Source organism: Vicugna pacos, chromosome 6, assembly GCF_048564905.1.
Source record: "Vicugna pacos chromosome 6, VicPac4, whole genome shotgun sequence".
In the NCBI taxonomy this organism is placed as follows: Eukaryota; Metazoa; Chordata; class Mammalia; order Artiodactyla; family Camelidae; genus Vicugna; species Vicugna pacos.
In genome coordinates this window covers 15665792-15689749 of record NC_132992.1, presented here as the reverse complement: position 1 = coordinate 15689749, position 23958 = coordinate 15665792, and the positions used below count along the sequence as shown (strand labels likewise).

Sequence of the window (23958 nt, the reverse complement as noted above, 5' to 3'; positions counted from 1 at the left end):
ATTGTTCATTTTCAAGAAAACCATTGTTTGTTAATCAGTTAAAATTGTATTCCATGAAGAAGTGTCTAGTTCAGCTTTCAAGTCAAACAACTGCACCAGTGCTTTTCCCTGAGAGATCCTGGTTGTGCATCAGAACTGCCTCATGTGTCACATGCAATATTTAAAAGAAATAAATGTACTCAAGGGTCAATTTTTAATAAAATTAAAAATTCTTACTGCTTAATTAAAGATATTCTTTGTGGAACAGGCATTTTTTTAAAAAATGAGTGTTTGGTGGTAAAGAGAACACTTGGGAGCGTCTGCCTTGATTTGTGCCAAGGTGCCAGCAGTGTTGTCCAGCGTTGATTTTTATACTGTTAGTGCAGATATCAGCACAGTTGTTCCAGGATAAACTATGAGACTTAAAAAAAATTGTAGAATGTTTTATTTCAGTGCCACTTTAGTTTATTGCCAAGCACTTATATAAAAGATCTTCAGGAATTAGTTGGTGCTGACACTGGATAGATATAAGCAAAGAAAAAAGTCTAGCTGCATCTATAATTATACAATTTTCATCCACCTTAAAGGCAGTATAATCCTGTGGATAGGATGTTAACTCAGTCTTTATGTTTGCAACTAAATTCCTAAGTTGGTGAATTACTGCATCTTTGGAAAACAGCATTGCTCTGATTTCTTCAACTGATTTTTCATCTTGCAGGCATTCACCCAGGAACGAACAAGCTTTATTAGTCTCTTAGCTATTTTATGCCCTTCTCCAGCCAGTGCAATATAATACTTTAACCTGTAAGATGCTTCAGTGGGTTTTTCATTTCTAGTTTGAGAAGTGGTAACAAAAAAAAAAGCTTTGGCTTTTAAAGTGGTTATCATGTTTAAAATACTCAATTCCCTTCTCTTTAAACTCTGAACGATTGGTCTCAAAATGATGCCTAAATCTAACTGGCACCATAATAGTATTAGAAATGTTCTGAAGAATAAGACAACATAAGGTAAATCATTAACATCTCTAAAGCAAAGGAGAAGAAAGATGGTTTTGTCATGCTTTCCTTTCTCATTTACAGTTCTACCCAGATTCTTCCCCTTACCTGTATAGAGAATCCTCTGCTATTCATGTCAATATCATCTTTTTCAGCATCCTTAGCTGTGGCAAGTTGAGAAAGCAAGTCTTCTAATCTCTCTTTTGTGAGCCAATGAAAGAATCTAAAATTTAAAAAAATTACAAGTAAAATTTTATTTTTACTGTAAAATATTAAATTCTAGAAGAATAACAGTTTTAGATAAGATTTAACTATTTGGAAAAGTTTTCAATGAAGTAAAAACATGCCTGCAAAACAAGTGAAAAACTGAATTTTTTCTTGTGTTTCTGCATAGGTACAAGGAAAATTTGGAGATTTCAAAAAACGATTTATTGGATGATTAATCAGGTTAAAGAGATTAGGTACAAATGAATGTTGACAAAATTCTTTCTTAGAAAGAAATGGAAAATTTTATTTGAGACAACCTGAGGATTATAACCTGGGAGACAGTCTCTCAGAGAACACTGAGAGCTGTTCTGAAGTGGTATAGGGGAAGGTCAGTGTATATGTGATTTTGGTGAAGGGGTAAGTGCAATCCAGCACACATCTTAGCAGAGGAATAGGTATGTAAATTAATGGTTTTAGTGCTTTTCTAAGTATAAGAAGATGCAAGAAACTGAGTTCATAAAAATTTCTCCTGAAAATATCTAACTACCTGGGGGCCAGTTCTGCCAGTTTTCCGGAACACAAAGTGTCTCATCCTGATCTTTGCCCTGAATTCCTTTCAGGGTGTGTTGTAGGTCAGTGACTGCACTAACTAATGACTTGATTTTTGTAGAACTGGGTGGTGGTCAACATCCTCTATTTTACAATCTCTTCTCTTTTGGTCTTAATTTTGACTGAGGTTTGGGAGGCATTTCGTGACCAATTTGTCGCATGGTGCTAGGAATGCTCATTCCCAGGGCAGGCGAGGATTTCACTGATAGGCCACTCAAGGTACTATTACCAGACTGGGCCCTGTTAACAGTAACCAAAGTCCTCTGGACTGCCTATGTTATTGTCTGTTATGGCCCAAGAACATATGATGATTCCCTCTTGTCGCTCCTTCCCATATCTAGACTTACATTATTAGAATCGTTAATCTTATAGAACTATATATTGGATCAACTGTTTCAAGTCCCCTAATCATCATTAAGTTCATCTGAGGCTCAGTCACGCATTTGGTAATGCAAGAAACATTAATCTTGTAAAACAGGCCAAACAGAAGTAATATACCTACTAACATTAATAAGGTCATAAGTAAGTATGCAAGCTAAGAACTTCCATAGATGTGGCCCAGTTATCTCCCCAGGTCATCTGACCAGTCTGTTCTGCATTAGCCGCTATCTTTCAGGGAACTGCTCTACTGCCATTGTACACAGAGTTCACCTAAGACGTCTGCATGTACAAGGTGAACAGTAGGTCACTGTAACTCCTTACAGGATTGAGAAAGGAACGTTATCTTCTAAGAAGTTACATGGCTGGAGCCAGAAGAAGAATTGAGCAGGTATTTCTGCCATTGGGGAGGTTAGATTAATGAATAACGCAGATGCACAGTGCACACAAAAGAGGAGGGAGGAAGCGCAAACCGGCAGAGGAAAAGTTTATGTTTAAATGTTCCTTGCCTTATAATATGAATTTTTATTTCATCATGAAGATAGCTTGTAAGAACACACTAGAATCCCTGAGGACAAACTGAGTTAATTCTGAAAACGCACATATTTATACCCTAGACCTTAGAAATTCTGAGTCTATAAAACACAAGAGCAGTACTCAAGCAAACACTCCACCGGCCAATAGAGGTTGTAAATCATCTACTCTCTTGAAAACTTTTCTGTGCACTCTGGAAAGGAGGAGGGTGAAAACAGCAAATGACATTTAAATAGTATTAGGAATATAGCTTGACTTCCTAGACGCCCTGTTAGGGTCTTAAAGACCCTCAGAAGTCACCAGACTGCATTCTCAAAACCACTGTACCAGATTCTGTTCTAGGCAGAAGCTGGGGAAATAGCAATGATTAAGATATCCTCTCTCTAGAAAGAGAAGTATTTACGTAGTGGCAACTGCGATCGGTTCTAAAATGGGAAAGAACAGAGCGTTGTAAGAGGGTAGGACGAGGAGACCTATCCTTGTCGGCAGGGCCAGGAAAGTGACCTTTAAACAGCGACCTGCAGAGCAGGAGCAGGCGGGAGGCGGGAGGTGGCCACCCGTCCGCTTCCCGGTCTTGGCTTGCCTCCTCAAATCCCAGGAAAGGAGGGGTGCATGGGATGGGACAGGGGCCACGAGCCCCAGAACGCGGCGGGCGCTGAACCCGACAGGATGAATCTGCAAGACAGCCGCGCTGTCATTCAACACCACCGGGGCCCCCAGCACCGCCTAGGCCGGGGCGGCACACGGCGCAGGGCCCCGCACGGCTCCCGCCCCTCGGCGTGTGGTGATGGGAGGTGGGCTGATGGCCGGCGGTTCCACAGTGAGCAGTGGCCGAAAGGAGCCTAGGAATGTGCACCTCCCGGGGCGGTCTCGGGCAGCGCAGAGACGGCTAAATGGGAAAAGGAGGCCTTGGCAGACGAAGTGTAAAGAAGGGGGGCGGGAGTGGCTACCTCACGAACGCCCAGAGACGCACGGGTTGCCCGGGTTGCCAGTGAAACCGGGAGTGTCCCGCCCTCCTACGGCTCCACAGACGGTCAACATCCGCGCAGGCGCGGCGGGTGGCCTTTCTCTCGCGGACTCTCGCGCCCCCCCGCGGCGTCTCTCGAGAAAGACACTGTGCTTGTCCGTGCGGGGCGCGAATAAAGATTCCTTCTTCAAACAAACAGGAAGTGCTTACGGTGGCCGGGCGGGCGGCAGGGCAGGGGCTGGGCATGAGGCCGAGCGGCGACCGGCGCGCGGGCGGTGGCGGCGGCGGCGATGAGCGACATTGTGGAGAAGACGCTGACGGCACTGCCGGGACTCTTCCTGCAGAACCAGTCAACTGGCGGGCCAGGGGCTGCCAAGGCGTCCTTCTCCTCACGGCTGGGCGGCCTCGTCCGCGGTATCACCGCGCTCACCTCCAAGCACGTAGGTGCCCGTCGGGGCCGGAAGGTCAGGAGCGCCTCCCGCGCTGGGAGGCCCGGGTCCCGCGACTAGCCTCCGGGATCGACCCTCCGACGGGGTTCAGAGACAGCATGTGTGCCTGTCGGTCCTGGTGTCTGTCCGGAAGTATCACTTTCCAGCCCGGACTGACAACTGGGAGGCCAGGTTTCCACGGTTGGCCCTGACACTGACTCATTATTATCTGGGCCAGATCTCTTTAATCTTTGAGTCTCCCTGTGCTTCTTGAACGTTGTGGTGGAAAAGTACCAATATGTATTTAATAGGTTGCTTCGAGGATTAGATGACACATCAACCGTGTAAAAATACCAAGTGCCATGGAAATGACAGCATTATTGTTCTAAAAAGTTTCTTTCCCACTGAGGTTCTTTCTCCCAGCTCTATCAACTGCTACATGTCACACACCAGAACGGACCCTGCCATCTGTACCTGTTAAATACGTTTGGGGAGCTTGAGGTTCTTAGATAAGACCAACGGGTTGGACAAAGAAAAAGCGTAATTCTCCCCAAATGTAATACTTGCTGAGTAAGTCTCTGCCTCAGATGGGCTTTGAAAACAAGAAGTTATAATGGAAGTTATTAAGTTCCCACAGACATTTGGTAGTTGTACAGGTGGTGTAGGATAATGATTCAAAGTTTCAAGAATTTTGTATCTTAAAGATCATGTGGTATGTATAATTTGTTCGAAAGATATTTATCGAAGAGGCTTTGTGTTAGACACTGAGGGACTAGAGTAAAACACATTTCCTTTTGCCAAAGAATTGGTCAGTCATAATGGATTTAAGACAAGTATGAGAAATACACAATGAAATATGTCTCAGGAGGGAAAAAAAGGCAAAAGGAGGAGGTTTTTCCTTCAAAGTGCTCTGAGGGTTTAAAATGTTCTTTTTAAACTGAAATAAGATGATGCTGTACTAGAGAGGGTCTGCTTCACATCAGAAGTCATAATTTGTGGATTTAATATTGTTTGTCTTAACTTTTTGTCGTTTAATTTTTATGAGGTGTTGAATGAAATAGTTTATTTTTGGTTTTAAATTGCAGCTTGAAACTGTATATAAGATATCTAAACGTGGCAGTACTTCACTGGTAGTTCTTGGTTAGCAACTAATGGACACTAATGGACATAATTCAGTGTGTAATTTAAAGATAGCATTATATTGGCCAAATTTGGGGCCAATTTTCAAGTGCTTAAGGAGGTGAAATGCAATGCAGATAGTGGAAGTGACCATATTGGTGAATTTATTGTGTATGTAAGAGAGAGAGAGATGGGAAGCGAGGGAAAGGGTGTGAGGAATAAGGAGAAAAGGATAGGGGAGAAGAATGTAATTTAAGGGGAAAAGGTTTCTGTTTCTGCCCTCTTACCCTGTTTCTCTATTCCATGAAGAAGGAGAAGGTGTGAGAACCTTATCTTGGGCCACTACATTAAGAATTCCTTTTCTGCTTTCTCTCCACCATTAACTTAAAAAAAGAAAAAGCCAAACACATTTTCTGCTAAGCTGTCCTTAGGGGACAGTAACTAAGTGAAGAAAAGAGGAATGGTGGGCTATCCTGGAAATTTATTCTTTCCAGGAATGATTCTGAGGGTTGGAGACATGACCTTTAGGCACCTCGTAAGTGCATAGTTTTTATAACTCTCCTTTAAAATAATTTCTTTTTTTATTGAAAATATTATATTTTTCCCTTTGAGAAATACGGTTAACAGTTTAAAAAGACAGTTATTCATGCATTTAAATATTTTCACTTTTTCAGGAGGAAGAGAAATTAATCCAGCAGGAACTGAATAATCTGAAAGCAACTGTTTCTGCTCCTACTACAACTCTGGTAAGTTTGCATAGTCTGTGCCAGCACATTTTGAATTTGAAATCTGGTCCACTATGGATTCAGTAGTGGCATTAATTGGTCAGTTATTTAAATATAATTTATCACAGTCAAAATCAGTTATGGATGGTAACAAGTGAGACAAATTAACTTTAGTCTTTTATTGACTGGCTGCAGCAAAGCAGGATGTGCTTGACTGATGTCAGTTCAGTGCCAACATGATGATAGTTACATAAATGTGGCAATACTATGGGACCCAAGTGCCCATCTTATTGTTTTAATGTTGTGCGCTGGAAGAAGCTTAGGATAAATCATTTAAAATAGTATTTTCAGACCTGAAATGATATATTGTAGATCTTTCATTTTATTGTTATATATCTTGGAGTATAGGTTGGCTGACAAGGTGGAGAAAATGATTTTCTGGCTTTAAAACTGGGTATATTGCACAACAGCTAAATCAAGATTTAATTTTTAAAAAACTTAGTTCCATATAATTTGATTTTCAAACAGCATTTAGCAACTATTTAAGCAGTGGCCACTGTGGGACTGTCCCTCCATAGTTAGATTAAGGCCAATTCTTTTTTCTTTTAATTTTCCTGTAGTTTCGGATAATGAGATTTTTCCAAACAACATTTATTCAGCAAATACTTAGTGAGTGCCTCTCTGTGTAAGTTGCTGTGGAATGTTCTCCCAATAAAAATATCGGGGTGTTTATTTTGCATAAGAACATGATCATGTCTGTGAATAACACTTGTAAAGTCTGAGAGAATGTATTTACTTCCTTTTATGGTCATGATAATGTGTGGACAAATGAAACTCAAAACATAGTCAGTATGATATATCTGTTTATATATATGTGTGTGTGTGTGGAAAGATATGTATATGGTTTTGTGTGTATGCATAAAATCATTGTGTTGTGATACTTGATAGAAATGTTAAGTAGAAGTGGTTTCTCTCTTTTTATTTGGCTTGATTTCAATTTTCTATAATTAGTATTAGTAAAAAAAGTTTTTCTTGCTACCACGCATTAACCTGGTGTTGGCAGAGCTAAGATAAGTAGGTAGAAGTTAGGGAGCCAGAGTTTGAAGGAAGATTTTATAATAATTATGGCTATCCAACTCTGAGCATGTTTTACAGAACAGGCTGTAAGGTGGTCAGGTAGAGGCTGGATGACAGTTTGTTAGAGCAATTGCAAAAGAATTCCTACATTGGGGAAATACACTTTTTTCTCCAAAAATAAGAGAATAATAATGTATGCAATAGAATTTTACTCAAAGTTCATAATGACTTTTAAAAAACTAAGAGATAAAATATTACAAAGTCAGGGTTAATACTTAATGGCTTAAATGAACACTTTCACTCCTCACTGATGCAGAAGCCTTTGAAGAGGGGCTTCCGGTATCTTTTAAGCTTATTTTTTCAGTATGTAGTAGTTTTAATCAGTGTGCTAATGAATTAACTTTTATTACTTTAAATACAAGTGACCTGAACTAAATCTTATTCCCTTAAGATTTTATTATGGTTTCTTTTTAAAGTTACTTCATTTTTACGTATATATATATACATATATATGTACATATATCAAATATTAAATGTTATCCTTAATTTAAAATGTTTTATTTTAGCATTTCCTAAGCATTTTGTGATTAAGTAACTTTGTAATATATTAATTAATTTTTAAATATTAAAATAGTCAACTTTTCTGATTTAGAAACACTTGTATTTTTTATTTTTAATTAAAAATTGTGTAAATATTGAGAATGTAAGCATTTTCATACTAATAAAGCAATTTTATAGACTCTCCTAAAGCAACTTATTAGCTTGAATTGTAAATATTAAAAGAACTAGTTAAATTAAATATTGGAATGGCTATACTATTAATGAAATCATAATAATTGGGAGAGTTGTTGAAAAGAATGCTTATAAAACAAACTATTGCATATTATATACAGCATAATAATTCTGGAGAAACTCCAGGTGCAGTTTGATCTTTAAACGTGAAAAATATTTTTGTTACAGAAATTATTGCCAACTTGTCGAAGTTCTATAGATGTTTTCATTTGACAAAATATATTAAAATGATGTGCTGCATCCTAAAAGCCAGGTCAGATTACCATGGATGAAATTTTGTGAGGACCACGTGTCTCACATTATAACTAAATTTTACATGAGGGAAACCTAGAATTAAAGATAGCTACAGTTGATTTATTTTCTACAGTTGCCACTAACAAAATATTGAAATAATTTTACTAAAATGAGTACTATTGTTAGTTAAATTTGGGGGCAGCTTTTATTTATAAAGTCTGACTTTGGGTGATTAATTTATGATATATATGATATCTCTTCAGTGTCAGGATTCCCCTGATAAATGTTTACAACATAATAAAAAAAATTAAAGCATTCTAATTATTTGTACAGTTACTGGATATTTTGCTTTTCAGAAAATGATGAAGGAATGTATGGTGAGACTTATTTATTGTGAAATGCTTGGATATGATGCTTCCTTTGGCTATATACATGCAATTAAGTTGGCACAACAAGGGAACCTTTTAGAAAAAAGAGTAGGTATGTATGTGTTTAAGACTTTTATACTTAATGTTGTCCTTAAAGTTCTGGCTCTTATGTAAAATGAATGATGGTAGATATGTAGTATGTTTTCAGAACACTACCTTGTAAATTCCAAAGCTTTATAAGATAACACTTCAAAAACTCACTGCCTATAAGTGAAATCAGTTTTCCTGATTCATAGCATTTTGGAGAAGATGGAAAGTTGCTTGTTCTTGTGATGGTGGTTAGATGACTTTATATATTTGTTAAAACTCATTGAACTATACACTTAAAAAAGGGTGATTTTCTTATTTGTAATTATACCCCAAGAAAGCTGATTTTAAAGTCTGTCTAGTCTCATCAGTTTAATAATCAGAAATGTTTTTTTTTAATAGAATAAAACTGAAATTGACTTGAGTAATTTAAAATATCCTGTTCTCAGTTTCACAGATGTTAGCTATGAAGATTAAAGGTATTTTTTAAAATTTTATAATCAACCTTCAGGGCTATTAGGAAAAAAATTTCTTTCAAGGACTTAAATCTTGTGTTCATAGTTTCAGCTTTATATCAGAAAGGAAGCAGCTTAGAATAATAGGAGTAGAACATGTTCTTTATTCTAAGAAGTTCATAGTGTCATGTTAGGAAGCAGCATTCTTCTTAAGTTACAATGACCTGTGCTGTTAGATGTTGGTGGGGTTGGGAGATGTCTTGGTAAAGATTTTGAGACTTTTTGTGCACAGTATTCCACTTGTTGAGCTTCACTCCACCCAAAATACTCTTCTATCTTTTATTTTTTTTAACTTCTTTTTAATTGAGTTATAGTCATTTTACAATGTTGTGTCAAATTCCAGTGTAGAGAACAATTTTTTAGTTATACATGAACATACATATATTTATGGTCACATTTTTTTTCACTGTGAGCCACCACAAGATCTTGTATATATTTCCCTGTGCTATACAGTATAATCTTGTTTATCTATTCTGCATATGCCTGTCAGTATCTACAATTTTGAAATCCCAGTCTGTCCCTTCCCACCCCCCATTTTTTTGGGCAGTAGGTAATTAGGTTTATTTATTTAATGGAAGTACTGGGGATTGAACCCAGGACCTCATGCATGCTAGGCACGTACTGTACCACTGAGCTATACTCTCCACCCCTCTATCTTTTATATTTGTTGTATTCTTCCTTCCAAGTGGAATGTCCCGTGGCATCCCATCTCTCCCTTTCCATATTCCAAACCAAGTTTTAACTCTTCTGTTATCACTCATTTGGCTCCTACCATCTGTTATCTTTTCATGTCTTTTTCCAAACTAATTCTAAGATCCCTAATGTGGGAAATTTTGAAAACAATTGATAATACTTTGTGCAACTGTTGCTACATTGTGCTTCTTCGACTTTAATGTAATTTTTCATTTTCATTTAAACTTTATTTTTAAAGTATGTAAAAATTACATGTGTTACATGGTTCAGAAGTTAAGACCTGATAGAAAGGTACAATCAGAGAAGTCTTACTTTCATCTCTAGCCCCTCTACCAGGTTTGCCCCTACCCCCATGGATACCTATCCTGATTAGTTTCTGATTAATCTTTCCACTGTTTCTTTTTGAAAAGACAAGCAAATGCATGGGTGCGCACTCATATCCTCTTTCTTACGCAAAACAGAGTATGTGATAGAGATTATTCTACACCTTGTTTTGACATCTTTATATTTTTGTACAGTTTTCATTGGGTGGATGGGTATACCATGGTATTTTCAGCCAGGTCCCTATTTCTGGGCATATGGGTTGTTTTTACTTTTTGCTCTCATAAATGATGTTGCAGTGAATGACCTTGTACATGTGTTTTTCATAGTTATAGTGGCTGAGTCATTTTTATTGAGATTCCTGACCTTCCTTAGGAAGATATTTTATTGCCACGTAGAGAGAGGTATATCTCTGTGTATCAGATATTCTTCATGTGTGCAAACTAGTGGAAGTTTTCTTTTAAACCTTTTATCTTTAGTCTGGTACTATGGCCTCATCTACTATCCTGAGATTCCTAAGGCTAGCTTTGGTACTTTCTTTGATGGATAATGCCTTCTTATTTTGTACATGAATATTGTTAACTAAATACATTTCAGCATTCACTAAGTCAGGCATTATGCTAGGTACTTTAATTTTGAGAGATGGTATTTCGTTTTTCAGAGAAGAAAACTGAGGTTCAGAAAGATCAGATCACTTGTCTAAGGTCATAGAGCTACTAAATGGTGGAGCTAGACTGCAAACCAGTTTCTATGAGTCAAAGCCTGTATTCTTATCCAATATCTCGCTCTTAGTCATATCAAATGTACTCTGTATTCATAATTGTTATTCTTTGTTTTTAAAATAACCTTTTTCATTTTTTGAGTCACAGAATATCTTTTCCCCTGTTTCCCTAGTGTCAAAAGTTTCCCTGATTGTCAAAACAGGATATTCTTTGTAACAGATAGAATTGAAGTTTCATTGAGATGGCCCTTGGATTAGTTTGTTGATCTTCTTGTGTCTTGGTATTGGTGACTTGAATGTGAGTGATATTTTAGCTGAACAGATGTAATCTGTTCTCAGCAATCTGTTAACACCTAATTCCTGCTTTAAATGTTCTCTAGGGTGTTTCTCTTCTCTTTCTTGGCCTTAGTTCTTTTTTTCTCTCTAGTGATGGTGGGCATAATAGCTCTACTCTTCTCACATTCCATGAAGATGTTTCAGGGGGTCATGCTGCTATTCCTTGGTTATGAGAATAGGATGTTTCTGGCAGTTTTCCTATCTTCCCCAACAGACACAGAAATTATGGATGCTAGGTAATGATGGGTATAGTTAACATTTAGAATCTCTAATAAAAGGGCTGGTAGAATTGAGAAGAATGAAAAACAATGAGAATGGGAGTCAGGGAATAGGGTCTCAACATACACTGTGTAGACAGACAGTATTACAGCGTAGAGGTCCCCCCATAGAGGTTAAAAACATGAACTAGCTCCTACTGCCTGGATTGGTGAAGTAGCCGTAGACCTCAGGCAGCTACCCTTTTCAGGCCTCATTATTATATTGGGGATAATAATAATACCTACCGCATTGAGTTGTTGTGAGGATTAAGTGAGGTGAGACTTGCAACATATTTGACCCATAAGACCTGTCTAACAAATATTATCAATATGAGGGGTGACAGAAAAATGACAGGGAGCATCTGTATTACATGTACATGGTATTTGTCACTGTATTAATGTACTTCCTCAATAAAAAGTTATACTTTTTAATGTTTTGATATTAAAATTAAAGTGCTAAAGTCAGTGAGTACATTTAATGTGATAGACAGTGTTTCTTTCCTCAACAATTATTATTTATTCAATAGTATATCTTTAAATTTAGAAAATAAGAATTGTTTATTGCCTAATACATGATTTACATCATATGGATTGGTGTTAGGTAGCTCATTCAATAATACAAATAGCTAGTAACTCACTGATCTTTTTTTGTTTTTGTGGTTTTTTTGGGGGGGTAATTAGGTTTATTTATTCAGTTAGTTATATTAATGGAGATACTGGGGATTGAACCCAGGACCTCGAGCATGCTAAGCATGTACTCTAACCATTGAGCTCTACCCTCCCCACTAGTAACTCTGTTTATTAACTATGGTAGCTATTAGTTTTTAATAATTGTTTTGCTACAAGACAGAGAATTTTGATTGATTGCATAGAGATTTACATAGAAAACAGAAGGCAGATATTTCAAATGTCATTTCCAGGACTTTAAGCTGGTACACATAGCTTCTTTTCCACTTCAGGTATGTTCTGTGAAATACATAAAGATTTTCAGGATGAAGAATACCTGAAATCTAATTTACTAAAATTTTTGAACTTCATGTTTTGCTCTGTGTTTTTATATTTACCTGTAACTGGTATTTTTGGCACTTAAATTTTGGAGTATATTATTGTCTTAACTTCTTGGGAAAAGCTAATTTTGGGGAGGTAATAATGAGACTTTTCCTCTCAAATTTTATAGGTTATTTAGCTGTTTCTTTATTTCTACATGAAAATCATGAGCTGTTGCTTCTCCTTGTGAATACAGTTGTAAAGGTATGTATTACATATTGGCTAATATGACGTCTTAAATTATCCCTTCAGGCATCCGACATTTCTCTTCAATCAAATTGAATTAGATATTTTTGCAAAAAGGTAGGCTTACAGAATGGGCTTAGAAAGATCTTTTATTTAGATCAGTTTCTTCATCTGTAAGATTAGGATAAATAATAGAACTTAGCCAAGTTGTGAGGGTTAAATGAAACGCTACAGACAGTAGTAGTTGCTACTGCTGCTATTATTATTGTTTCCTTTTAAAAAAGGCAGAATTAAGAGTTATAACTCAGATATCCAGACTCTTAGTTAGATGCACTTTCCATGCTGCTGTTTTTTTCTCTAGGATCTGTTCTAAAGGGATATAAACTGAATAATTAAAGTCTTTTGAATTCTAGGAATCATTTTAAAGGCAAACAGTATAATTAGGTAATTGAAATGTACAGATAATAAATAAACAAGTTAATTCACATTCACAATATTTTTTCCTGTTAAATTTTAAACAAAATTGGTACTGAGGTACAATTGAATTGTTGAGCTTTTTCATGTTTATCTTGTGTCAGTTTTTTCATATGCTTGTGTGTGTGTGTATGTGTGTAATACTTTCTGAATTTTAAGTCATATACTCTGTTAAGGTTACTAGTAGCATACATTTTTCCAAACTTTCAAAAATACATTTTCAGTTTCTATTAGAATGGTTTATAAACTGCATGTATAAGTATATATGAGTGCATGCATTTTATTGTATGCATGAGAATTACTTCCTTTTAAACTTTGACTTATATTATTAACAAGGAAAATTCATTTTTTGTTAGTTTAGAAAAGTTTTAAAGGCTATGATAAAGGAAACTACTTTGGTCAGTGTCAGAATAGAAATACCGTTTCCTTTGGATTGGTTGCTTTTGGGCTGTATTTATCTGTTGACTCTATTAAGGCAAATGGACCAGGGACATTCCTGTAAAGTATGAGGTGAGCCTGAATGTACAAATTAATTATATATAGTCAGTAGAAAACTATTAAATATGTACGACCATTGCAATGTTGAGCTCACTATCCCTAGTTTAGAATTTGCACTGAATGTTTTCTTTGCTTAATAATTCTGTCAGGACTTGCAGAGCACTAACCTGGTAGAAGTATGCATGGCACTTACTATCGTCAGCCAGATTTTCCCTCGAGAAATGATTCCAGCTGTTCTTCCATTAATAGAAGATAAACTTCAACATTCTAAGTAAGTAAATTCTTTTTGGTTAGGTGTCTACACTATGTATTTCAAAAGAAAAATTTATAATCAGAAATTTATTATAACTTTAACTTAATACTACCAGGATTTAGGACATTCTTTGACTGCCTGATATAATGCGAAAATCCCCAGTATCATCAATCTTTATTTTTCATGTGGGTTTAGAAAAATGTTAGGCAGCTTTCTAAAGTTAAACCCAGAGACAGTGAGGCTTAGTATCAGGAATTTTTGGCTTTCAGTGGTCCTGTTTTCCCCTTGGCTAGATGAGGTTGGTTAATGCCCCTTAGTTTTCACAAAGTTGTTTTGAAGGTAAAATGAAGTAATGAAAAACCACTGGAAATGGGTCATATGCTATGAATACAGAACTTCTATGTATTTGGGATGCTCTTAGATCAAAATTAAAGCATTCAAAGTCTATTGTATAGCAGATAAATAACCCTTAACTTGTATCTTGCTAGTCTTCTCTTGTAAAATTTCTTAACTCTCTCCTTATCAACTTGATTACTTTTTCATCACACTTGGAATTATTTTGTTTTTGACCAAGTGTCTTAACTTCATAACCTTGAAAACTAGGAATAAGTTTACAATCACTTGCCATTTTTCCTCTGTGATTGTCGTGTTTTAGTTATATGTACATTTTTGAGAAAGATTTTTTTTTTGTTACTCATAATACTTCTTTATTTCGTATACTTCTTTAAGTCAGTATTTTTAGTGTCTGAGATTATAAAATGTTGTCTTATGGTTTGTATTCTTTAAGAAATCTTGGACCATACATTTTTCAGCTAAAATGATAACTTTTACTAAGAATTGTAGAATAACTTCATAGGTTTTTCAAGCTTGTTACAATGTTTTATTTATGCCAAATAGAACAAATGACAGGTATGGACAATTAGTTACTGGAAATGAAAGGTTAGCTTTGCTTAGATAATTGCAGGTTGATCTGATCATAGCAGAGCATATTTTTATGAAATTTTTCCATGCCACCACTGTTTCGTAGTCATATTTACCCTTTGTGTGAAATCCTTCTGAGAATTGAATTTTTGCATATTGTTTTCCATATTCTCTAATCTCAAATCCTAGCCTCTCCTGTCTTCTGCTAGTTAGAGTTTAGGCTTTTTGAAACCCTGCTCTTGCCATTTTGGCCGTGCCTATCTCCATGCTATGGAGTAAAGAGCTAAAGAAGGTGGGACAGAGCTCCAGGTGGGCCAGTGGATATCACAAGATGTGAGACAGGGCTTAGACCTAACTTTTGAATCCCTAGCTATATTTCTGCAGGCCAGGTCTTTTGATATCTTGTGTTAGTGCCAGCACTTAGGGCCAGGCCTCGGGATTCCTGAGCATGTTCAGAGTTTGTATTCATTTTCTTCACCTCACTTTTACCTACTCTCTCCCAGCACTCATATTGGTTAACACCCAGCAGCAGTACATTGGGATGTAGTTTACATTTACAGTATTAACACTAGTGGCAAATGTGTTGTTAATCTGCTTTTCTTTCTATGTGAAAAGAATTTTCCCTCATGACATAGTTTCCCTGGGAAGATGATGGGTTGCTTGTTTATGCAGAAGCTGGATGACCATTTGTTAAGAATCTTGTAAAAGGTATTCTTGAGTAGAACACCCAGGATTGCATTGAATAATCTCATTTTTGAGATTCCATGATTTTAGGTAACAGAAATACTTATTAAGGAACCCTAAAAGTAAATACTTCACTGCTGCTATTGTGAACTGGCAGCATGGTCTGCCAATATGAGGTGCGCAGAAATAGGCATGAGAGAGAAAAACAAGGAATTTACTTCCTTGGAAACTGCATTATGTTCGTAGGTTAGCAACTGTTTATTTTTGCTTCTTGTGTGCTAGACATTATCTGTTACAAATGAAGTGCAAGACTTGTGTATACTTTCCTCTTCATTGTAATGAGGTTTTTGAAACATGAGCTGGGCAAGGAGAGGAGTAACATCTTTTAATGTAAGTCCCCCCTATACTCACCTGCCCCCTAAAGTATTTGGAGTATGTTTGCCCATGATATAAAGAAATATGAAAAGCTAGAATGTTAAGGAGACTTTTAATTTAATAAAAAGACTGTTTAATATTACCAGTCAAAATGACCTTTTACAAATTTAAACTTACTGTGGATTCTTTCCCCAGTTTCTAGAGATACAGCTTTCAAAAGTGGAATTAGGAAATTAAGGAATTTGTTTCTGTTTGTACTGGTTTCAAAAGTAATATGCTTGTTACCAAAAAATTTTATAACTAGAAAAATATATAACATGGGCAGTTAAACTCTTGAGGTCTTACCCCCTTGAGATAACCACATTTTATAGTTTGGTGAATTAGAATAAAGAATTAATAGTAAATGTATAATTCTTTCTTTCTTTTTAGATTAAGGTAGTAGCTTGTATTTTGAAATCATCTGGTCCATAGTCTTCTCAAATTGAATGCCTGACAGTTCAGATGGTTTATTTAGTTTTTATTTTTTATCTTTAGGGAGATTATACGAAGGAAAGCTGTCCTGGCGTTATATAAATTCCACATCATCGCTCCTAATCAAGTGCAGCATATCCATATTAAGTTTCGGAAAGCACTTTGTGACAGAGATGTTGGGGTCATGGCTGCTTCCTTGCACATATACCTTAAGATGATAAAGGTAAGTTGGAACTTTGAGCAGGTACTGAGTAGTTACCATTAGAAAAATACAATTGTGGAATTAAAAGAAGACTCAACTTACCAAATTTTTTCAGTAAAATGTTTAATTAACATTTTAAAATTTTATTATTGACCTTTTAATAGTAAGTTTTGCACATTGTTGATAGCATGAGTAGTAGACATGTTATAGATTTAGTCTGTTTTTTAACGCCTGAAATATTTTCGTGTTACTAAAGAAATATGGAAAAATGGTAGCTCTAGAAGGTGGTTGAAATTTGCAGATTTGTGGTTTTTCAAGCAGTGACTTCCTTTATACAACTTCATGGGATGTATATAATAGCTTATAGAAATGAGGAGAATTGTTGGAGGATGTACAAGGCATAGACTGCAGTGTTAACTCCATACATTGACTCTGTGTTAGGGGAGGAAGGAGGGTTGAATGGTACAGTAAAACATTTTTCTAAATGATGATATGGGCTTATACTAATTCAGCCCCTGTGTATTGCCTGAAACCCTTTGTGTCTGAAAGTATATATTTGTGAGAGATTTCGTCATGCCTCATAATGAAATGAAATATGCTATTGATACCAATTTAAAATTAAAGAACTGAAGATTATCTTCTCTTTTATGCATTGTGTGTTCCAAAATAGTGTGGTATAAATAGATATTAAATCTTAATTTTCCTCTAACATTTATTAAACTTTGAAAGAGCTATTACTTCTCTTCCAAAAATTTGTCCTTGATACATAATAAAAATTACAATGAAGAATCTAACATTCATTTTGAGGAATGTGTATTTAATTTCCCCAGTCCAGACAGATGGTTACTTACAGTTACTTATAGTGGTGATCAATTTGTAATGTATATAAATGTCAAATCACTATGTTGTACACCTGAAACTAATATAATACTGTGTAACAACTATACTTCAGTTAAAAAGAAAAGATGAAAAAAAATTTCTCCAGTCCAAGAGATTAGTCAGGTAATCAAGGCACACTCATTCAGAATCACAAATATCTTTAAATATTGTAGGGTTAATTAATTTTTAATAAGCAGGCTTACTGATTTTGGGGATTTTGGATGTTATTGTAGGCTGTGCTCTTCCACCTAGGACATCTTTAGTTCAATTACATGATAAGCCTTTTGCAAACAACGTTTAGAGATGGTAAACAGGCCTTGATTTTCATCAGAAGTAGAGGTATTACTTCTTATTTTCAGTATGCCAGTTCTTTTCAATTTTTGCTTTAATTGCTGATACTAGCTATTAAAGTTTCTAAGATGTAATTACAGAACTTTTGAAATGTGATTAAACTGTGTGTGGGGACAAGTAGAGTGGTGGGAGTTTTTTGGGGATGACTCAGCTTCAGATCTGGTAGCCAGAGGAGTTTCATCATGGAAGAAATTATGCAAATTAGAGGACTGTTTCATTAACTGTGAACATTAATCTTCTAAGTGAGCATGTATTAAGTTAGATCCCATATGGCATTTCAACCAGGTCTCTTTTATTTTAAGACAGTATTATTAACAGAAAGTTTTTTGTTTTTATTTTATTCTGTTTTGTTTTTGGATGTAGGAGAATTCATCTGCATATAAAGACTTGACTGGGAGTTTTGTAACAATTTTGAAGCAAGTAGTTGGAGGAAAGCTTCCGGTAGATTTCAACTACCACAGCGTACCAGCACCGTGGTTACAGATTCAGCTGTTGAGGATACTAGGACTTCTAGGAAAAGATGATCAAAGGTAAACTATTCTAAGTAAATTTGAGTCTTAAGTTTTAGTCATCCAGAGGTTTCATGATAAACCAGATTTTCCCATTGCTTCATTGGCTTAATAGTGATACTTAAACCACTGTAAGTAGTCTGTAAATTCAGGTTGCTGGGATAATCCTGTCTCTCTGCTTATCTAAATCCTACTCCTAGGAAAGGGTACTTTGAAGTTCCTTATCTTCTTCGAAACTTTCTTAATCATTCTAGTTTGGAGGTTAGGAAACGTTTTCTGTAGAGGGCCAGGTAATAACTATTTTAAGCTTTATGCACTGTATGTTGCCTATGACAGCCTTTCAACTCTGCTGTCGTATATAGCTCAAAAGCAGCCATAAACAGTATATAAATGAGCACAGCTGTGTTCCAAAAAACCTTTTTGTAGATATTAAAATTTGAATTTCATATAATCTTTGTGTCATGAAATTCTATTTTGATATTTTTTCTTTTCATTTTTAAATTTATTTATCTATTTTATTTTTTAGTAGAAGTACTGGTGATTGAACCGAAGACCTCGTGCATGCTGAGCATGCGCTCTACCACTGAGCTATTACCCGCCCCCCATTCTTTTGATTTTTTTCCCCCAACCATTTAAAAATGCAAAGACAATTCTTAGGCTGAAGCCATATGAAAACAGACATCTGGCCAAGTTAGGCATGGTCACTAAAGTTTGCTGACCCTGTTGCTCTAGTTGGAGCAGCTCATTTGCCTGAATTACTCTTTTAGACAATAATTTTATTAAACTCTTTATGAGTGTCTTTCCAATTGTATGTATTTTTTTATATAAAGTTTTTTTTGATTGAGTTATAGTCATTTTACAATGTTGTGTCAAATTCCATTGTAGAGCACAATTTTTCAGTTATACATGAACATATGTATGTATTTTTTCTAACTTTTAATTTTGCTATAGTTTTTCAAACTTAAAAGTTTCAGGAGTAGTACAAGGAGCTCCCTTTACCTAGATTCATCAATTATTTATCTTTATCATTCTTTCTCTTTCTGTATGTGCATATGTGCACACATATTCTTTTTAATTAAAATTGTTTTTTTCTGAACTGTTAGAGAGCAAGCCCAACTAGATTTTACTCCCTTTGAGAGCAAGGAGCGTGGCTTGAGTCTCTGCTGTGTTTCTGTCTTAAGAAGATATTTGCAATCAGGTTCTGACTTTAAAGATACAGTTCTGTCTTATGCAGTAGGATGCATTTACATGCTAATTCTTTAGCCTTGCTTTATCAAAAGATTGTCCTCTAGACTATTGCTCCTGGTAATAAAGCCTCCTCAGAGTCATGTCAGCATGCGTCTTCAGTGAGCTCTTGTTGAGCACTAACTGGGTTGTATCACTCTTGGTATTGCTATTTTACTTTTTTCTGCTGATGAATCTCAACTTTGATTGAAACCTAGGGTGAAAACCTGGAGGTGATGGAGCAGACACGCATATTAGAAATGTTTGTCTTATTGTGGAGCTCTAGATGGATTTTGCTGGAATTTTGTTTTAAAATCACAAATTTCATAGTAATGCATCCAGACCTCACTGGTCTAAAAAGATTTAATGCCATCATTTGTTGTCAGGAAATAACTTTGGAGGCATTTAGTGAATTTACTAAATTCATTAACTCATTATCTTCCTTCCTTTTTCATGGATGAATGTGGAAACTTCAAAGATCAGTATGTTGAATAGAGTTTAGGGAGCTCAGCTGAATAGAAATTAGGCTTAATTAAATGAATAAAGAGTGGAACTCTTTTATAATGTTATGGAACTTTAAAATATTTTATCCTTTGTTGTCCCAACTCTAATGAGATGTTTTCTTAACATAGATTTCTTAAGACATGCTTAGATCAATGTGGCAAAGTGAAAATGTTAAGTTCTTTTATTATAGGATTCTAATGCATTTTATTGAAAGAAGTAATTTACTGGAAATTCTCTTATACTTATGGTCTTTTATATCTGTTGTTTGAATATTTCCTGTGTTTTATGTCTTCTTAGATTAACATTTAACTCAACCATGTCTACAAATGTTTCCATGTTTCATGTGGTTAATTATGGATGCCAGACATTGGCTTTTAAAATTGAGAAACTAAACTGTAATCTAGGTGTAGTATTACCAAATTTGGTGGGGAGGGATTTGTAATGTCTGCTATATGGTTGTTGTCTGTGGAAGAAATGCTTACGTAATAAAATGAGGAATTTTAGAATATGGTTCTGGATTCTCACTGGGTATTTATACTTCAGTTAAGATGGAGTAAAAGTACATGCACTTCAAATTGAATTTTATAGCTGTACATTTGGGAAAAAATTTTCTGAGCAAGATGTAACATACATGATATGTAATTTGTATAGCCTCAAATTATTTTGGTAGTTCTGTTTGTTTTACAGTGTAGTTTCTCTGCAGGGCACTATTGTCTATATTCTATGTTGATGATAGTTTTTTTTCTATTAGTGCTTTTTTAGTTCATAAACCATACAAAAGTATCAGCTGAGAAGCCATAGTTTCACATTGGCCTCTTGGAGAAGACTTTTCTTTGGAGAAAAGGCTTGCAGGCACAGTGCTAGGGCTGTATAAAGTACTGCATGTTTGTATAGTATGTACTTCACCCTAGTTACTGTAACTATAATCAGTTACTTGAGGATGGTACAAATCTGTTAGTTCCACAGAATATAATTTCTTTATATTTAAATGAAAGTTAAAATTTTCTCTCTGAAGAACCTGGTGCTGCTCAAAGAAAGACTAGTATTTGAATACTTTTTAAAATCAGTATTTAAAATATAGATAATATACTGTCTGGAATAATCTGGATATATGAAGTATTACTGTAGTAACTTGAAGCAAATAATTTACTACAAAGAAAATATAAAAGATAGTATGTTCAACCAAAGAAAAACCTGATTTGTAAATTAGGTACAGGTTAAGGAAAGAGTTGATTGACTTCTTTTCATTGACTAGTCAGCTTTGATGAAGCAGGAAATTATAACACATGAAAAAGAGCGAATGGAATCTTTAAGAAGTGAAATTCCCGTAACTTCATAAAATGAATTTCTTTCACTTCTTTTCTGTAGATCCTCAGTTTTAAAGAGAGAGAAGTTTGAAAAACTATGTTTTATTGGGTTATAATACTATAATTCTGCTGCAAATAAAATATCTTTTAAACAGGACAAGTGAATTAATGTATGATGTTCTTGATGAATCCTTACGAAGAGCTGAGTTAAATCACAATGTCACATATGGTAGGTAACATATGTAAATGCTGTTCTAATGACTAATAGTGTTTTCATTATTAAAGCTAAATCTATAGTTAGAATACTATAAATTGCAGTAGAATTTTAAATGTTAATTTTTAAGGGGGTTTCTGGGTTATTATTTTTCACTGGAAGCATTGAATAACTAATAGAAATAATTTGAAATTACAGCATTGTTTTAAATGTTGACATAAATTTATTATTATAATTGTCTCTCTTTTTATTTTAAGACTTTATTTTTAAAGAAAAATTTTCTCTTTATTGAAAATATTCATCAAGCATCTAATTGACTGCGAAGATAACCCAGTAGATCTATTCCATACTGCAGACAGTTCTTAAACCAGTCAGTCAAATAGTCAAATATTTCTTAAGTTTTTGTTATTTATCAGGCCCTGTGCAAAATGCTTGGAATACAACTGTGAAGAAAACAGTGTTATCACTGAGCTCACAGCCTAGATAGATGGATAGGGGCAGGTACTATAAACGTTACAGAGAAGAATTACAAGTTACTGTGCAGAGCATAGCAGCTAGTCTTAGATGAGGGAAGAACAAGGGAGGCTTTTCTGAAAAAGTAGTATTTGAGAAGACAACTGAAGGCTGAGTATGATATAGATAAGGATATGGAAAAATAACATTGTTTTGTGAGGAGACAATAGCTGTTTATGTTAAATACAATTTTGAAAAGTAACTTAGTGATAGGAGACAAGAGTAAGATGTTGGGGAGAAGGTAGGAGAAATAAGAAAAGTAACCAAAAAAGAAACCTTTAGTCTTAATAGCCAGAGGGAGGAACTGTTCTTTATTGATCGGTCTGAGAACGCTCATTGAAGAAATTGACATATTTGGAGATATTTAAAAGATAGAAGTAAAGCACTTTGAATTTTGCATGCTGTGGGGAAGAGCAGTAGAAGAGGCATTGAAAGATATAACTCAAATGAGGAGTCATTTATTAACCTAGTAAAATACCATGAAGGAGGGGATGAAGAGCGTTACTTTTTCTTCCAGACAGTGGTAAACTCTGGATCTTTAAGAACAGTTGTTGTAGAAGTTTCGGGTAAACTAGAGGGCAAACATTGAACTAGTTTACTGTAATAAAAGTGCTTGACAAAAATGCAGTGGGAATAAGAAGAAAGGATTGCATGCATAAGACTAGTACAGGAAAAATAATGCACATGGTAGTGAATTGGGATAGGAAATTTTGAAGGATAGATACATGTTTTGTTTTGCATGTATAAATGGTAGTTAAGGCAATAAGTTGGGTTTATTCATTTGTCCAATCAATATTTATTGAATGCCTACAAAACAAAAACTTGATTTGTAAACTAGCTACAGATTGAGGAAAGAGTTGATTGGCTTACGTATTCCTCCATGCTAAGTGTGGAAGATTAAAGGAAGAATAAGGTAGACACAGGCCCTGCCCTTACGAATGTATAGTGTAATGAACCATTGATATTATCTAGGATCCTACTATGTAATAGAAAGAATAAGGGACCAGAGATAAGGATGACCCTTACTGAGTCAGGTGGTTTGTCTAGGAGCTGCAGGAAGGTCCAGAGAAGTGTCAGAATCTTTGCAGGTAGCTAAAGTTAATTTAGAAAGTTTCGCTTGAGATATAGTCATGGTCTAGGGTAGGGTTTGAAAGGCTCTCAAGGAATTCTGTTTAAAATCAGTTAAGAATCTGCTTTTTTTCTTGTAGAGATTTTTTTTTTGGTAATTGACATTTCAGCTTTAATTTTTTTATTTTTTTGAATAGGTAATATATGCACATGGTTCAAAATTCAAAAGGTACAAAAGGGTATACAGTGAACAGTAAGTGTCCTTTTGACCCTTATCACTCACCACCGAGTTCCCCTTCCTGGAGATAACCACTGTTACCTATTCCTTTCGATTTAGAGAATACTGTATACCTGAGGAAGTTTTTTTTAATGTTCTCCATTAGGACATCCTTTTATTAAGATTGCTGGGACCAACACCAACAATTTATTTCTTTGTAGGCTGTCAGTCCAATGTTTCACCTTGCCACAGAAACTTAGTTTCTGTTGTTTTGTGTATTTCCTTTATTCATCTTTGCATTGTTCTGCATTTTCCCCATATTTGTATTGATACAGTTTATAGCTTACATTGCCTTTATGAATCATAGAATATTCTCTTGTAACCTTGATATAAATATTTTATTGCTTAAGAATGTGTATTTTAAATTATAAACTTCATAAGGGCAGGGACTGTGTCTGTCTTATTGATGAGAATGTCCCAGTATCTGGCACTGGATTAATCAGTGAGTAATATGTTTTAATTGAATTAAAAGAAGAGAAAGTTATTTTACTTTTATCAGTTATATTATTAGGTTTCAGCTTAAATACTTTCTAAACCATATTTTTGTGGAAGTTCCATTATTTTAAATTACCTTAGTGCCAAATCAAGAAATAAATCACATCAGGGGCATTTTTTGAGTATCTGCTATGTGCCAGGCATTGTATAAAGTGATTTGAAGA

At 35.3% G+C, this 23958-nt stretch overlaps 1 protein-coding gene across 1 annotated transcript in view; it reads left to right on the top strand.

The window, feature by feature from the left end:
* The first annotated feature begins 3865 nt into the window (after nt 1–3865).
* AP4E1 (adaptor related protein complex 4 subunit epsilon 1) overlaps nt 3866–23958 on the top strand; it is a 52374-nt gene continuing 32281 nt past the window's right edge. Inside the window, exons 1-8 of the mRNA XM_072962451.1 lie at nt 3866–4109; nt 5891–5962; nt 8401–8524; nt 12520–12593; nt 13697–13818; nt 16315–16474; nt 18047–18213; nt 21383–21456. Of these exons, the coding sequence (XP_072818552.1) occupies nt 3960–4109; nt 5891–5962; nt 8401–8524; nt 12520–12593; nt 13697–13818; nt 16315–16474; nt 18047–18213; nt 21383–21456 (943 nt within the window). The 5' untranslated portion in view covers nt 3866–3959. The remainder of the gene's footprint in view (nt 4110–5890; nt 5963–8400; nt 8525–12519; nt 12594–13696; nt 13819–16314; nt 16475–18046; nt 18214–21382; nt 21457–23958) is intronic.